Raw genomic sequence first — 18,186 nt, 5'->3', positions numbered from 1 at the left:
TATTAATCCTGTATATTGTTTAAGGTAAGGGCATTGGGCTTGAATAAACCTAATGATAAACAGTGGAGATAAACCTAAAAAATACAACTAATTACTAATACGAAATGACCCAAAAATAGACCAGAAAAATGTACCATTTTACAATAAACCTAAACACTACGTTATACACAGGATTATACACATTATTCGCTGTATACATACCCTTGCCTATATAGATAGAATAGACATATCACTCTTTGCGTGTAGTATTTCTATTTCCAAAAAATGCAGCACTGACAATGAACCTAAACACCAACTATATTATTACTTCTACATACAGTATTCTCTATATACGTCATAGAATACGCATGTCATGTATAGCGCCCAAATGGTCACATACACTTCCATATCAACTGCATCCAGCTTTTTCTCAACGCTACCCAGCCTACCCTGTAACTGCACCGTGTCAATATACACCCCTCCACCAAGCCTTCCGAGGTATCGAGTTCATAAAAAAAAAAAAAAAAAGCAATAAGAGTCCAATCTGATAAGGAATTAACAGCAGCCTCCTCATCGCTGGCGTGCCGACAAACATGGAGTGCGGGGGTGTTGACGCGGTGTTGGCGAGCGGCGATCGATGCTATCAGCGGCGAGCGCTCCGACGCGGCCGCCATCTCGCCTGCCAGCCCCTCCCCCACTTCTCCGGGTCTCACACTCAAGGAGCTCCGGTCACCACCGGCGGCTTGCTCCTCTCCTCCTGCAGGCCCTGGAATCAATATCTCTAAATGGGGGCTCAGAGTGTCAGAACATTCTCCTGAAATCTTCGGGCTCATCCAATAATGCCTATATCAGCACTCAACTTAAAATAAAATAAAAAAAAGATCCCCAGACTTTCTTTAACCTTCTTCACCTTCCACTTTTTTTGTTGCGATGGACTCACATGACAGGCTCATGTCTAATTCTTTTGCGGTACATTTTCAAGGCATGAGGAGAGCAAGAAGCGTGAAAAGGTCATGGAAGTCCTTGAGCGGGACTGACAAGCACTCTTTTCCACCTCAAAATCTGCACGCCAATGGCGAGCTCACTCCCAGGAAAACACAGGCGCACGCGCACACACACACGCCCCCATTGTATCACGGAAAATGCGCTTGGCATATTTGCTTAATATAGACTAAAACTCTGCTGCGATCGTTCAACAAATTATATGGCTGAGTGGTGATCTGCCTGGTGGCGTCTCAGCCACTCCTGTAATCATCTGCGTCTTATTTTAATCAGAACGGAACGGAGACTCATGGTTCTGACAGTTTGGGCCGCGCCTCCTATAATCCCACGTGCGGTGATATCAGAAAAAAAAGCAGGTACCAAGCTGGGATTGACACCCGGATCAAAAGTGTCAGTAATCATGGACGGCGTGATCTTATAAATAGTCTATTTATGAAATTGGGAATAATATCTTGGTCTTAATATCTCCCTTCTCCTTTTACCCGCACCTAGGATCTGGCACCGAACCCACAATGGAGCGCCTGGCCCTGTGTGTGCTGCTGTGTGCGGTGCTGGTGGAGGGCTACAGCTGCCCGGGACGCTGCATTTGCCAGCACCTCTCCCCCACCCTCACCCTGCTCTGCGCCAAAACCGGACTGCTCTTCGTGCCGCCCACCATCGACCGCAAGACCGTGGAGCTGCGTCTAACCGACAACTTCATCACCATCATCCGCAGAAAGGACTTTTTCAACATGACCAGCCTGGTCCACCTCACCCTGTCCCGGAACACCATCAGCCAGATCACGCCTCACGCCTTCTTGGGCCTGCGGTCTCTGCGAGCGCTCCACCTGGACGGCAACCGCCTCAGCATTATCAAGAGCGACCACTTTAAGGGCTTGGTGAACCTGCGCCACCTGATCGTTGGAAACAACCAGATCCACCATGTGGCCACCACCTCCTTTGATGAGTTTGTTTCCACCATAGAAGACCTGGATTTGTCCAACAACAACCTAAGGAGCCTTCCCTGGGAGGCCATCGCTAGAATGGCCAACATCAACACGCTGACTCTGGACCACAACCTGATTGACCACATCGGAGCCGGGACATTCACGCTGCTGACCAAGCTGGTCCGCCTGGACATGACCTCCAACAGGCTGCAGAAGCTGCCTCCAGACAGCCTGTTCCAGCACGCACAGGTGCTCTCTGACGCCACGGGGTCCAACCCCGCGTCCTTGGCGGTGAGTTTTGGGGGTAACCCCCTCCATTGCAATTGCGAGCTCCTGTGGCTGCGCAGGCTGACGAGGGAGGACGACCTGGAGACCTGCGCTTCCCCGGAGCATCTCATGGACAAGTACTTCTGGTCGATCCAAGAGGAGGAGTTCATCTGCGAGCCGCCGCTCATCACCAAACACCTCACCACTAAGCCTTTTGTGATGGAAGGCCAGGGTGTCACTCTCAAATGCAAGGCCATGGGAGATCCGGACCCAGACATCCACTGGCGCTCGCCAGACGGCAAGCTGGTGCACAACAACTCTCGCACCATCCTGTACGATAACGGCACCCTCGATATTCTCATCACCACCCTGAAGGACAGCGGGGCCTTTAATTGCGTGGCGTCCAACGCCGCGGGCATCACCACCGCCGCCGTGGAGATCAACATGATCCCTCTGCCGTTGTTTGTGAACAACACGGGCCACATGCGCGAGGACCCGGGCCTCTCGGACATCACCACCTCCTCCAAATCCGGCAACGACTCCAAGGGCCACGACAAGCAGGACCGGAGGGTGATGGTGGCGGAGCTGACCTCGTCCTCCGCGGTGATTCACTGGCCCTCCGAGCGCCACATCCCCGGGATCAGGATGTACCAGATCCAGTACAACAGCACCGCCGACGACACCCTGGTCTACAGGTGAGCCCTGGTGGGGGAGGACGGGCGGAGGGAGGATGGGAGGGATGCTGCAGAAAGGGGAATTGACAAAGGGTTAGCCATCTGGAATGCCCATCTGCTGTACGATGGCCCATTAAAAGGCATCCATACATCTCACAGATGAAGGGTGATTAACTATGTCCAAAAATAAACACAATCTGCTCAGTGTAGTTTTTCGCATAAGATCTGCAAACAAAGTGTCATCCGCCAAATACACAATTCACGACGATATGGCTTCTTTATTTGAACAATTAACATTGTTTGTTAAAAAAAAAAAAAAAGTTAACTGTTCTCTGTAATAATCCCTCCCTTTTACAAGTCCTTTAATCTGATCTGTCCTTCAATAGTATGTGCAAATAACACCTGCGCACCAAATAAATGTAGGAAACAAAAAATGGAGGATTGTCGTCACACTTTCAGACGTTAGTATTACATTATAGAAAACGTGTATAATGTATAATGGTTTAAATAAGCATTAGGGAATTACCATTGGAGAAATGAAGAAGATAAACGTAAGCATTAGGTCAACCTTGGTGATTGAGAAAAGAGAAAACGTTGAGTGTCAATGGATTAGAAAGAGAAATGAGAAATCTGTGCACCGCATATAGGAATTTAAAAAAACATGTAGGAATCAAAGTCTTTTAATCAGCATAGTTTAATCAAGTGCATTCAGACGGCCATCTTTTTACCATTACATCAAACCGTGTATGATGGGTTAAGCCCTGGTGGTTTTTAATTCGGCCGACATTAACCGGCGGTTGATAGTCAATGAATTTGAGAAATTTCCGCTTATTAACTAATGCAAAACAGTTTAAAAAGATGTGGTTTAATTAACTTTTTAAATTGGTTGTATCAGCCATCGCCTATATATCAACTATAGAGAAACTCAAATATGCAGAATTGATGAGACACCTCATTAAAAAACACTATTGACTTGCATCTCATTCAGTGCATACGATGTATGGTGTATAAACATAAACATGTAAAAAAAAGTCGTTTCAATCAATAATTGCCCAGACAGTTGATATGAGGTGCTGTATATGATCCTGTTTAATTGTATTTATAAAACAGACCATCATCTGTATTATAAATTACATTTGTTCAGATTCTGACGTGAGGGGGGAGCGTCGAGCGTTATTGCCTTGTAACGCAGCTAATGCTTAAATCCTTATTTCACCGTTTGTTATTTGCACTGGAAGGAAATAGCAACGTGCAAGGCATTGGCCCAGGGCCCTGACTGACATTTCCTGTTAGTGTTATGACATGGACCGCAGGAGAAGAGTGGAAAAAAAACAACCTTCTTCTTACCTGCCCCCCCCCACCCCCGCCGCTTCACCTCTTCCATCACTCGAGACAAAAAGTCGCTGAGGTGGTTTTCCGCTGTCATCATTTTGAGTTTATAGACACTTTTTATAATGTGGCATACTCTAGGTGGGGTGCCAAGGGCTTCAGGTCGGTCCCCAGCAAAACGATTAATTCATAGTTCCTCACAATTTACTGGTGCTAACATGTTAAAGACGGAACAATAATGACTGTTTTGATCCTGGTGTCACCCTTATCTCTGCGACTACAGCGTAGACAGGTGTGGAAGTTTGGACTCAACCATAAAAAATATCGCCTCCGATTGGGGTCCCAGAGACTAAATCTTATCACATGGGTTCTGTAGCCCAATGTGTATGGAATCAGAATCAGAATCAGAATCAGAATGCCTTCATTGTCATTGCATGTGGCACATACAACTAAATGTCTCTCCATTCAAAAGAAGTACAAACATTCACACGCTTTTACACTCTCTCTCTCTCTCCCTCACTCCCCAAAACCCACCCATAGATTCACATTTACATCAATTTGCACTCCCACCCACCCTTCCTCCCCATAACCCACACCATGCACCCACACACGCACAATATAAAACAATATAAAAAGACAAGTATAAATATAAAGTGGCTTATGGCAGATTAAAAAAGGGGCTACGACATTCAGTCTATAGTGACACTGATTTGTTATGATGTCACGGGGGGGTTGACAGAGGGGGGACAGAATTATGGCTCCTTGATCTGAAATAGGTTGACTCCGGTAATGCGTTCCCGTTGTTCTTTTGAGGCATTTCCCTCGCGTGTAACGTTAATCCGTATCGATGAGAGGAGTCGAAATGGTGAATTTGACACCTTTTTTTCCCCCCCAATCAGCATGTGTATTGTAGTCTGAAAACACGGGTGTAGACCGGACGTGTGTGACCAGTGAGATGATTCAACCGTTTTTGTTGTCCCCTCAGAATGATCCCGTCCACCAGTAAGACCTTCCTGATCAACGACCTGGCCGCCGGCCGGGAGTACGACCTGTGCGTCCTGGCCGTGTACGACGACGGCATCACGTCGCTGACGGCGACGCGCGTGGTGGGCTGCGTGCAGTTCCACACGGCCAGCGAGGTCAGCCAGTGCCGCTTCATGCACAGCCAGTTCCTGGGGGGAACCATGATCATCATCATCGGCGGTATCATCGTGGCCTCAGTGCTGGTGTTCATCATCATCCTCATGATCCGCTACAAGGCCTACAGCGGCCCCGAGGACCAGGGCAAGGCCAAGGGCGGCACCGGCATGCGCTCCCAGACCAACGGCAGCCAGCACCGGCTGCAGCGCTCCGCCTCCAAGCAGCCGTCCGAGGAGGGGGGCCGCCGCGACACCCCGGCGCCGCCGCCCCCCAAGGAGTGCATGGCCCTGGTTCTGCGGGTGGACGACGATGACGACAAGAAGGGCGAGCGCCCGACGGCCACCGCGGCCGTGCTGGAGGTGGAGCTGCCGCCGCTGGCCGTGGACAAGCTGAAGAGGAGGACCAGCCTGGACGCCCAGCGCTCCGGCCCGCCGTCCGAGGACACGCAGACGGACAGCAGCCTGACGGGCTCCACCATGTCCCTGTGTCTCATCGGCCCCAACGCCGGCGGCACCAAGGAGGCCCCGCGGCTCAAGGACAAGAAGACTGCCCTGGCCAACATGGGGCTGCTCCCCAACGAGCTGGCACGAACTAGGCACCGCTTCTCCTTCGACGGCGGGGATTACTCCATATTTCAGAGCCACAGCTACCCACGCAGGGCGGCCAGGACCAGGTGGCACAAGTCCACCAACCAGCTGGACGCTGAGTCCTCGCCGCTCGCCAGCCGCAGGGTCACGTTCAGCAGCACCGAGTGGATGCTGGAGAGCACGGTGTGAGGGAAGGAGGTCCGGACCGTTCGGGCTCCAGACACTCAGCGCACACACACACACACACACGAAAATATAAGCCTCATGTCTTGTCTACATACTGTATACAAAAAAAATTCACACGTTAATTAAAGCGATCACATGGCACACAGGCCCTTGTGTGAGTCGCTGGAGAAGAACACAGGCGAAGTTTCATCCCGCCTCCTCATCATTATCCCAGAGAGGTTGGTCGGCCATTTCTTTATGCAGCAGTGCCTTACTTCTCAAAAAAAAAAAAAGAAAAAAAGAAAAGAAAATGTATGAACGGAGGATGCTGCTCACCGTAGTCATTGACCTTCCCCCCACAGTTTGGGGAGCATTATTTCGATTTAGCTGTTTTCTTTTCGGTTTGTTTTTTTTGTCTTTTTACTGTTCGTTTCCTCTCTCTCTGATCATGCCAAGGGCGGGATGTGGCATTTTGGATGTGACTGTTTCTATGTTAACTCGTTCGATATCACTATGTATAATGAACAGCCAGGTGTCCTGTACGTCAATCATCATTTTTGGTTCTTTCAGAAGAAAAAAAACAAAACAAACAAAAAAAAAAAAAAAAAACTTTTGCACAGAAGACACGAGATACAAGGACAAGTATCACCACCAGTCTATACCATAATAAAATGATACTAGAAGTATAAACATACCAGTTTCTAACATTAGCATTAGCGGGGTGGATCCGCAGCCTGTGGGACTGTATGATATTAATAGGTATTGTTTCTGATGTGACTGTATGATAATCGGTACTGTATCTGGCTGGTCTAGATAAAAGACGACAACTACAAAAAATACATATATTAAGTATATAAAAAAAAAAAAAATTTGGTGTATGTGTACTAACTATGTAAGTAAATAAGTCATAGGCTACATGACTTTTTACAAAGCATTTGGGTGTCGGATGCAAGTTTTTATATTAAAAACCTCTGTCATCGCACCTCTCTCTATTTAGTATGTCGACGTTTGGACTACTGATCCCTGGCGAAAAAAGGGTATTAAATTTTTTGTGTGAGTTAACTGTACCATGTGTGTCACCGAGGCATTTTTCTTTTTCTCCTTCCCTTCCCTTCGGCCGGAACGCAGTACACCGTCAAACTATCAAAGAGGAGCGAGCCTGTGTGGAGTTTTAATCAAATGTTAATGTTCAAGATTATTTATTTAGGTTTGGTGTTTCCTTGGAGCCTTAATATTGTTGAGGCCTTTTATATTGCAAAATATTGACTCCAAAAAATGCAAGTTGTTATTCATGAACATGGTTGTTCTTAGGATTGTGTCCACTAGGTGGCGACAAAGCGTTCCAATGTGGCTTCAACGGGGGTTGGAGGGGGCTGAAGGGGCAGATGGCCAAGGTGGCCTCTTGTCAAAAGCCTGGACCATAGAGATAAACAAAAGACACTTTCCAAACTCAGAAACCAAGACAAGCCCCCCCCAGAGGGAGCGGACAGAAACAATAATTATTATCAGCGTGATAATTATTTGGCCTCATAGCATCTCTCAGATGTATATCTTTGCGTTAAATAACACTGCCAGTAATTTCAGTTTTGTCAATCAAGGCCTTCTTTGAAACTGAACTTTTTAACCTTTTAAAATATTATGCCGATGACCCCAATACCATTAATAACGTGCAGTGCATATAACAATACTACAAGGAATTTACTACTCTTCACAAAATTTTTGATCAGTTCTAACCTCACAACACTGATTTGAAAACTAAATTCCGACTTATTCTGTGGAACGCTGCAGTGGCGACATGTTGCATCCATTATCTTCCATATCTTGTGAATCATCTTCCCACTGTGGGAGCACATTTTTCTGCAGTCAAACTAGCATTTGGAAATCGGGTTGGAAGAGCCATTTTTAGGACTGAATGAATGTCTGTCTGTGCGGTGTGATTTCTAATAAAGTTCTGCAACATAGGTGGTTATTTTGGATTCATAGAAGGAAAAAAATACACATTTGTGTGTAAAAATGAAGTTTGGGATTAAGACGAGGGAAACAGACGTTTGTGTTAAAGGTCAGTGCAGCTCCGTGACGGGATTTAAATCACTACGTATACTGTAGATACATCTTTTTTTTGGGATGCATTATGACTTCAGCAGGACCCAAACCAGAGAACCCTCCCCTGCTTTGCCTTGATCTGGTTCCCAGGCTCCCTCATCTGGAAGGGGAAGCCTGGAACAGGGTCTCTGATGCCCTTGTCAGCAGAGAGAAGGACTAATTGGCTGGAACCAAACCTGCATTCTCTCTACAAATTGGTCCTGAACGGCCCTTTGTGGCTATCTGCATGAGAGGCTCCTGAAATACATGAGTGGTGTTTTCACACACACACGCACACACGCAGACACACACGTGCACACACACACACACACACACACACACACACAAAAACCCATTGACAATGTAAGTCTTAAAGCTACATGAGGACTTTTTTGGTGGTGATTAGTACATTTTGAATTGCTGGTGGCTTTTGATTGCTTTTAAAAAGTAACCGGTGCCGCTGAGACTCTGGAAATCAAAAAGGGGAGACTACATTACAAGGGTTTTGGAGTGGAAGGACTCCAAAAACACACAAACACAGTTTTGTTGATTGATTTGGATGAGAACCGTAGTTAAAAAAAAAAAAAAAGTTGAAAAAGAGTTTATTTCCAACCAAAATACCATTAAAGCAACACTATGTAACTTTTTTTACCTTAAAATAACAGCTTCAAAATCATTTTGATGGTGCACTGACTTGTAATATTGAGAATGGCACCTCTTTCATTCCCACCCACCCTCCCGAACGCCTGTTCTTGCACTATGTAACTTCTGTGTTCGGGTACGAAACCGCGGGATCACACGATGCTGCTTGAAAACAATAGCTGCTATGCCGCGCAATGGGGTGCAAACGTATTTTTTAAGTTTCCAGAAAAATAGGACAAGCATCCTTTCTGAGAACACAGCCTGTCCGTTTAGTCAGAAAAAATATGAATATTGTTCCGAAAATGAGTGAGGGCAACGTCTCAAATAGCTATCCGGGTCAAACTCGCTCTGTGATCGTCTCCAGGTTCACCAGAGCTGTTGTTCCATTTTCTAAAAATCACTTCCATCACAACTAAACCCAAGACTCCTTTCACTACCATTTGTTTTATCTTTTCTAAATGTATCAGGTTTTTGGGTTTTTTTAGACCCGAATGAAGCTTCCTGAAAACTGAAAATGGTGAATTCCAACCCCCCCCCGATTGTGCTTCCATCTCTTAACGTAAAGTGTGTGCGACCCCGGTTCCTGCCGAAACAATGTTTCAACGGGTTATTGTTTTTGTTTGTTTTGTTTAAGCCTGAACCTCTTTAAACGGAGCAGTTGCATCCTGCGAGGCGAGGGACTGCAGTGCTGCAGAGTTCAGCCTTAAATAGATCAGTACATCCCAGGAAACATCCTCTGGATTTAAACTGAACCATTAAATAAAGTAGGATTTTTGCCTTTTGTTTGATACATGGATCAATACCGCACAGTTGTAAGACACAGTGCAGAAAGTAAAACAAAGTTTTGTTAATTTTTAATGCATTAAAATATTGGATGTCACATATAATGTTGGACGCTCTTTGTTGGGTGGATGATTACCCAATAAATAATGTATATTTTCCACCATCCGACCCAGATCTGGACAAACTAGGCAGCTGCTGTGGGCCAAACTATCACAAATGCGGTTGAAAATGTCTATAAATACATATTATCTTGGGGGGGTAAATGCCTGAATATTAATAGACAAAAAAAAAAAAAATAAATAAATAAACTATTAAATATATATTATTATATTGTCATTTTAATGAATAATCTGGTGCACATTTACAAAATGTGCACATATAAAATGCCTGCAGTGTTAAATCTATCTAGTAATCGGGAGCAGTATATCATGACCGTCTGTGTCGTTCATGATAATGTCGAAAATGTCAGAAACGTTACATTTCAAAAGTTTGGAACTTTAGTGACATTTGAAAAAAAAATACATGTTCCACCATATTAGCCTAGGACGTTAAAAAGCCATTCTGATGCTTCCCGGCTTGACATAAAGAAATAACTATCATCATAGAAAAAAGTCAACTCAACCAAAGGAGTTGAACAGGAAAGGTTTAACATGCCTCAGAATCTGGTTTTGTACTTTAAATGTGAGTTTAAATATCTTTCCAGAAAGCGAGGAGTCAGAGAGCAGAATATTACTTAGACTTTAGAGATTATAGGATGTAAAAAATACTCACCAATCCCCTTTTCCTCAGTTATTATCCGGCCAAAGCTCTAGATTATCTACAAGCAGCGCGAGGAGAAGCACAGAAAGGGTCACAATCTGATAGCGGCAATTACCGTGGCATCAACCAGACGATAAGGGATTATTTAAACCGCAAATTCACTCTAATCTAGTTGCTTTGATCACACACAGCAGATATATAGCCCAAGTTTTAAAACATTTAAATACATTTTCAAAATGGGACACAGTTACTAAGGGACAGGCCGCCTTTTCACCCAAATGGATGTTCGCACAGTCAAGGAACAAAAGGTACAGATAAAGTCACACATTTTAAATGTCACATAATAAGCTCCTTTTCAACAAGTGAAATAGGTCTCTGAGGTCCTCAAAACATGTTATTAACGTGTTGTTTTTTTTTGCTGAACATACCACCAGGATTATGCATTCTAGCATGCCTCTATACCGCCGTTTCAGTCCTTTTCTCCACGGGTTTTTCTGTGGCTGTAGCTTGAATGCAAAGGAGCTGCTGCTCCCCACGTGGCCACGCCCCACTCCGCCTGCACGCTGGACAGGACAGGGGTGAAGTGGCCTCCGTGATTCACGGCAAGTCAGTAAACTTCTTGTGAATCTCTACAAAATCAGCAGCAGGAAACACTCTGTGGACATCAGCACCCGTTCTCTCATTTAACTCTCCCGTTATTTGGAAGTGTTGATAAGATGGAGTTCATCTTACAGACGTTCAACTAACGAACTAATACTGTAAACATTATTGTGGATCCTGCAGCAAGTGACGCCAGGACCTTTCTAGAAAATTACATCTAAAATATTAGATGTATATCAACTATTAACATTAGCTAGTGCTAAACAGTAAAAGAAACACAGCACAGTTTTTTTTAATACTTAACGTTTCCCTTGTCTGCAGTTTTGTCATTGACAGTTGGTGTTAATTCCTCTTTATTTTAAAAGATTTGTGCTGGTCCGTGCAGCCCACAACAGAGCACTTCCCATGCTTAGCTCTTAGCATCCATATAATGGTAGCAGGAGGGTCCGGCGCTTGCGAGAAAAAAATGGTGCACCTTTGCAAAAGTAGTTCTCAAGCCGTGGGTGGAGATACTCAGATGGGGGGGCGGTATTATTCAAATTAGCCCCCACTTGACGTAGGAGGGGGAGGCAAATCTGAACGGCTTTTGTGTTAGTAGGCCCATCAGAGACCCAAATGTACGTGCACATACACTGTAAAAGTGAGTTTTTCATAATAGGTGACCTTCAAATATTAAACTGATTCTGCCTTTCAGCAAACATTTATTTTTGAGTAAAACAAAATGAGGATCAGCAATCTTTTAAAGAGGGAAAATAAAACATTGTTTCATGAAAAAAAAAAAAATGTCGTTGCTCTTTAAAATGTAAAAAACACTCCTTTGCAAAACTACCAAAATAGAAGTTTATTTCTCACCTACAGAATGGTGTTTTGACACATGACATATTCTAAAAACATTTTACAATATTGAATAAAAGCACCAACAGTGGGTCATAACGCGCAAGGGCATTTGCAATCATTGCTTTATTTTGGATACTTTATTAATCCCTCTGGGGGAATTAAATCCTCTGCATTTGACCCATCCTATACCTAGGAGCGATGGGCAGCCGCAGTGCAGCGCCCAGGGACCAACTCCAGCTCTTCTGCCGGTGCCTTGGTCAGGGGCACCGACAGGAGAATTAACCCCCTAACATATTTGTATTTTGAGAGGAAACCGGATAATCTGACTTTTCTTTTCAACAATGACGTCCCCACCCCCAAAAAACAAAAAACCTTTTAAAAAAACAAGTCAATTCCAGACATAAAGCTCCATTTGAAAGAGACCAGCTCAGACAGAAAGATTAAAAAAAAAAAAAAAAAAAAAAAAAGATATTAAAACAATTGATGTGTGTAAATAATTTAATTTCAGTGATGGAGTCAATCCCTTCATTTCTCTCCTCAAACTTCCCGCAGAGAAACACCCCATAATGTTCAAATCCTCTTTCGGGTGTGGAGAGACGTTTCCATGGAAATGACTGACAACTCACACTGGTGGTCGTTAACACTGAGAGAGTGAGAGAGAGAGAGAGATGGTGAGTCGAGAGAGAGAGGTGGAGGGAGAGAGAGAGGTGGAGAGAGAGGGAAAGCGAGAGAAAGAGAGAGGTGGAGGAAGATAGAGAGGTAGAAAGAGGTGGGGAGCGAGAGAAGCCTAACGAGACAAACAACCTGAGCTGTGTGCGTGTGTGTGTGTGTGTGTGTGTGTGTGTGTGTGTGTGTGTGTGTGTGTACACGCCTCACTCCTCGGAGCTGTCGTCCGTCCTCTCCTCCTCGTCTCCCTCCTTCCAGTTCTTCCTCCTCCTCTTCTTCTTCTTCTTCTGAGCGTCCGAGTCCGAGTCTTTGTGCGAGACCTGCTTCCGTTTTTTTTTCCCGCATCGAGTCCTTCTCTCCCTCTCCCGCTCCCTCTCTCCCTCCATCTCCACATTGCCTGCCTCCCCCTCTTCCTCCCCCCTACTCTTCCTCTTGCGGTGTTTGCTCTTAGTCCGTTTCTTCTTCTTCCCTCTGCCGTCGTCACTCTCGCTGCTCGTCGTCTCTGCTCTCCTCCTCTTTTCCTCCTCTTTCTTTCTCTTCTTCTTCCGGGAGGACTTCTTGGAGCGCTTGGGCGCGTCCGTCTCCGCTCGGTGCTTTTTCCTTCTGTGGTGCCCGCTGTTTCTGGTGGAGCTGCTGTCGCTGTGGACACGCGACACGTGGAGTGAGCACATTTTGGGAGAAACGAGAAGAAATGAGTCCGGGAAACTGTGAAGCTAAACATGACTTTTTGATCATTGGGGGTGAATTTCTATGAAGGCATATTAGAGCCACTATAAAGAAAAATCAATTCTGATTAAAGTTGTTCATTTACGAGAAAAAAATTGTAAATATAAAAGAGGATACATTTATGTAAGAGAATACAAGAGGATATATTAATGTAAATGTACAAGGATATATAGCCTCGTTAATGTACAATTTCACTCTGAACCTTAAATTCAGATATGATCTGCATAAATCTGAAGAAAAATACATTAAATACATTACTTTATGTCATTGAGCAAACAATGAGTACATTAATGGTAGATAGACTGCATATATACAGTATTACGGCCACATCAAATAGGGGATCCACCAAAAACACACTTCATAGGAATGAAGAGGCGATGTCAGGTTTAGGGACCGGGGAGTAAAATAAGGGATAAAGACACAGATTGGCATGATAAGATAACCTAATCATCATAATAATAATAAGTTATAATATGTATAATATATGTGTATAATAACATGTAGATGCCTCTTGCTGCACAGGTGTCATACTCTATGCTCATAGGCTTATGATGATATTATGATTTTGGGCTAAACCTATGAGTATTTCCTTATTGCTAAATCCAACTACAAAGTAGAAATTGACAAATTCCTCTCTCTCTCTCACGTCTTTGACCAGCCCCACCACATCACTCTACTTTTGCATTACACAATCCGGAGCGGTATAGTATGACGGGGGTTAAAAACTTAACACTTCTTCAACTAATCTGCCTCGTCCAAAGTCTGTTCTTTTTAAGGTGGATGTGTATTATTACATTACTAAAGGCTTGTACTATGTTAGAGGGATAAAATGACAAAGAAAAAGGCTACTTAAATTGGTAATCACAATGATTTATATCACAACTAATCACCATCTAAGATAGCCCTAGTTCATGCATATCACAGGCCATAATGGCATTCATATTATACCAAGGAACTCTGCTTTAGGGGGGGGGGGGGTGGGGTCTTTCTTCAAAAATGTGAACAATCTCTATGGAATGGTGAAGCCTTAACACACAAATTTAAACGATTAAATAAAGTAAGCCAACCCTGTGCCCCAGGAAACCAAGAGTTTGATCAGAGCGTACTCCGCTAACGCCATTACATTGCTTTGCAGTATTTAGTCTACATTCCATAGCACTGACACAAATTGAAACTATGGACATGAATCTAAATTCATCCAATTACAGTGTGCAAAAAACATAATTATGTGTTTACCTGCCACTTTTGAATTCCTCAGGGTAGAGCTCCTTGAAGCCGCTATGTCCCCATCTGTGGGTTGAGAACACACCAAAACACAAGTCCTTCAAGCAAACCCGTCTCCACTATTACGATCATTTCGATTCACCATACATAGGATATATAATAATAACTAAAAATGCCACTAACATTTAAACGGTGATGATTGAATTCCATACCTGTCGGGGTCATTGGCTTCAAACTCGTACAGTTTGCGAGACCAGTATCGTGATTCTCTGTCATCATGTCCCGACGAGTCCTTCCATCTAACCTGTTCACTGGAAGCTGACACTCGATCACAGTGCATGTGACCCCTTAAAATAAAAATAATAATATCATTTGAATTCAAATATTTCAAACCTCATCGCCATTATTTTTTTTGGCTTGCATGTCAGTTCAGCCATATTTTAATGATTGTTAAGACCTCTGGATTTCTGTATCAGGTATCTTCGTTACTTGGGACGTCTGTTTCTCCCATCCTCTCATTTTCCACATCTCTGACTCCTCCTGGATCTGAGAAGAAAAACAACAATAATATGTTCAGCATTTCACATTTTTTAGTGGGATTTATATTCATATAAATATCAAAAATCAGGGACTGGATCTATCAAACAGCTCATTAAGGATTGATCATCAATGATTGATTAGCTCCATATCCTTGGAAATTAATAAGACACCACCTGTACTGTTACTGTTTAAGTACATTTAAGAGTAAGTACTTGTACTTTTACCCAGGTAAAGGAGGTACTTTCACTTTTGCCAGTCATTTTGTGACAGGGCATTTGTACTTCAGTAAGATATCAGAGTACTCCTACTTCTTCCACCACTGCCCCAGTCTCTCTCTCTCTCTCACACACACACCTTGTTGTGAGCGTCCGTGTGGCGGATTACATTTCTGAGCAGGACGTGTCCCATCGTCAGCCTCGACATGGTGTCCACCTTCAGGGGGACAACAATAACAACAACAACAACACTAATAATAATAAGACCCTTGTTGGGAAATCAAGCACATTCATTAAACAGTTATTAGTTAACGTGACGTATCATCAACTACACTGGGACAGAGTAGCGCCACAGCTAACGTTTCCAATTACGTTACGCCGTCAAAATAGCACGGTTTAAGAACTGACACGCATCAATTAAGACCGTATAGTGTCACCGTTATCGGGTAAACACGCTTAATAAGCCTTAAGTCTTGTCATTCCTTCACAATCAGGGCGACAACGCTAGCTTGTATGCTAACGATGGCAATGTATTCGCTAAACCGATTAGCACTAGCTAGGCTTACGGTTCGCCATCGAACTAGATTTGATCCGGGCGCAATAATGTTATCAAGGCAAAATAGCGAATTAGAGCCACTATTAACTAAAGCATGTCATTTAGCTGACATTAGAGATGTGTTGTTGAAAGTTTCTCACACCGGTATCAGCGTGATGCGCTGAGGCCGGTTAACGCCACGGTATCCAATGCTGCGTTCAGGTACAACTCGGAAATAAGTGATTGTGACTCGGTAGTCACCCCCCCGTTAACAAAATATGCAAACTAGAGAAGAGAATCTGAGATCGAAGTTTGACCTCTTTTCAAATAAAATGTGTAATGTAAAATGTTTGGGTTGGTTTCACCGTAAATGATGTATTCCGCCGTGTCATTGTAAAGTCAGGTCTTTTATCTCGCAAAAATATGCACGGAAATTCGGAGCTAATGGCCGCTCTCTATTTTTACGAGCTCCGACTGTGATGGAACGTAGCGGTACAGCCTCCTGCCACACCGGCTACTTCCGTTTCCCTGTTCATTCATTCATTCATTCATTCATTATTTTTTAATTCGCTTTTAATCTTTTTTTTTAATGTTTACTCACGTCAATGTTTACTGACGTCACACTGAGCGGTTTATTTCGTAACGTATTATTTTCCGTTTTCGTAATGTAACGATGTTAATGAATCAATAAAGTAAAGCCCGCTCGGGCTCTTACGTCACTTCCGTTTTGTAACTTTATTCACTGTTAAATCGTATCCATAAACAGCGACTTAAACACAAACATGGACTAATAAATGATCGTTTATTCATATGTTTCTATGTGTAGTTTTGTATAAATACCCCATATTTAATTTTGTTTTCGTTCATTTTGACAACATTTATATTGTATTATGTTAAATGTATGTATTCTCTACGGGTTTTTGTATGTTCTTTAGTGTGTGTTCAATCAGAAAAAAAATATCAAGGAGTATCTCGAGCTTTAATCAGAATAAAATATAAATCTATTACATTTATACAAATAAACAAGAGACAGAAGAAATAACAAAAACAGGGAATTGATATGTAATATAATGTAACATGTAATATATTGTGTTTATTTTTTAATTATTCTATATTTGTCTGTGTCCTTGTAAATGTACATGGATAATCTATTTACATAAATGTAAAAAGTTTCATAGAAAATGTAAAAATTAGATATTTCAAATAAACAGCCTGTTAACATCAGCGGGTGTTAAGAAAACGAATTGCAGCAGCATATTACACTGGTTCTTGGATTTCTAAACCGGTTCCCAGTGTGTCATTAAAAAACACAACATGGATTAAAAATGTATTTGGAATCCTCACTTGTCTGTCAGGGACTAAGGGCGTAGCCCAACATGTCTGACCTGCTTTCGGAGCATGAGCCATCCTGACTTCTTAAATCCTGTGGGACCGTGGTTGGTTCCTTGGTTGAAGTTTGACAGAGCGGCTTTAAGCTTTAATCTAAAATGCGTTCACTTTAATTGCTTTAACCTTCCTGATGACCTAAATGCTTCACTGTTTGACTTACAATTAGAATTGCATTCAAAATACTGTGATGACATAATGTTATATGATGATGACAATAAAGTTGATGATGCTGATGATGATGATGATGATGATGATTATTATTATTATTATTATTATTATTATTATTACTATTATTATTATTATTATTATTATTATTATTATAATTATTATTATGTGTGCATTGCACTGCTGCCTCACAGCAAGAATGTCCTGGGTTCGATTCCCGCCTGGGGCGCTGTTGGTACCATGCGTGTTATCTCCCAAATAGGAGCCTTTCTGTGTGGAGTTTGCATGTTCTCCCCGTGCTCACATGGGGTTTCCTCCACCTAACGTCAGTAAGGACCCCCACCAAAAACATGCACACATCATCGTCGTCCACCAATGGACACTCATCACCAGGTCCACGAATGCTGCCCACAGCTCCTGGCTGTGCCCCCGGAGGAAGGACAAGCCAGGATGGGTTAAATGCAGAGGCCTCATTTCACCGGCCACCATCCAAAAGCATGTGTGCGTGCATGTGGTGTGCTGTGTGACAATTAAAGATTGTTCTTCTTGTTGTTATTATTTTATTTTTTTTATTAAAAGGCCCAAACCCAAAAAGGTTCAAACAAGAGTCAAGGTCGCTGATTCAAACTTGTTTCTGTTGTCTGTTCAGGCAACATACAAATTGTGAAAGGTAAAACCCTATAGCAGCAATGGATTTCTTTGTGTATTCACCAGAAAAAATTAAATAAATGCATATTTGCTCAGCTGTAAATACTATGGCAGCATAGAGAGAGCATTTCCCCACTTCTCTGCTTGTTGAAGTCACTTCATGCCTCCTTCTCCCTGTAGATACAGTATAGTATATCATTAACCACTCACACATGTCTGCACTCGCCTGCCTGCTATGCTGTCCAACCAAACCCTCCAAACTCTGGATTCTGTCAAATGCAAATGATTCCACCACACCCACACGGC

The 18,186-nt window shown here is 43.3% G+C and overlaps 2 protein-coding genes across 2 annotated transcripts; one reads left to right on the top strand and one right to left on the bottom strand.

The window, feature by feature from the left end:
• Positions 1-1,493: 1,493 nt before the first annotated feature.
• Positions 1,494-6,093, top strand: lrfn1 (leucine rich repeat and fibronectin type III domain containing 1; the record flags this gene model as incomplete). The annotated part of the gene is made up of 2 exons (XM_080006783.1): positions 1,494-2,869; positions 5,163-6,093. 2 exons carry the CDS (start codon positions 1,494-1,496, stop codon positions 6,091-6,093), a joined length of 2,307 nt encoding a protein of 768 aa, XP_079862909.1.
• Positions 6,094-11,788: 5,695 nt separating this feature from the next.
• On the bottom strand, positions 11,789-15,863 carry nkapd1 (NKAP domain containing 1). The gene is made up of 5 exons (XM_080006860.1): positions 15,283-15,863; positions 14,846-14,934; positions 14,601-14,735; positions 14,401-14,454; positions 11,789-13,077 (listed from the first exon to the last, which is right to left on the bottom strand). The coding sequence occupies exons 1-5, from the start codon at positions 15,349-15,351 to the stop codon at positions 12,645-12,647; spliced, it is 780 nt and encodes a 259-aa protein (XP_079862986.1). The 5' UTR covers positions 15,352-15,863; the 3' UTR covers positions 11,789-12,644.
• Between the last annotated feature and the right edge of the window lie 2,323 nt (positions 15,864-18,186).

This window comes from Zeus faber, assembly GCF_960531495.2.
Source record: "Zeus faber genome assembly, chromosome: 9".
Lineage (NCBI taxonomy): Eukaryota > Metazoa > Chordata > Actinopteri > Zeiformes > Zeidae > Zeus > Zeus faber.
Note: the sequence above shows the minus strand (reverse complement) of the source record. Positions and strands in the feature narration are given on the sequence as shown.

Bases quoted from the DNA above. Each gene is read 5' to 3' on its own strand.
- nkapd1 (XM_080006860.1), bottom strand. From the start codon at position 15,351: ATGTCGAGGCTGACGATGGGACACGTCCTGCTCAGAAATGTAATCCGC. The intron at 14,935-15,282 runs GTGTGTGTGTGA...TTTTCTTCTCAG, and splicing joins ACACGGACGCTCACAACAAG to ATCCAGGAGGAGTCAGAGAT. The intron at 14,736-14,845 runs GTCTTAACAATC...TTTTATTTTAAG, and splicing joins CCTGATACAGAAATCCAGAG to GGGTCACATGCACTGTGATC.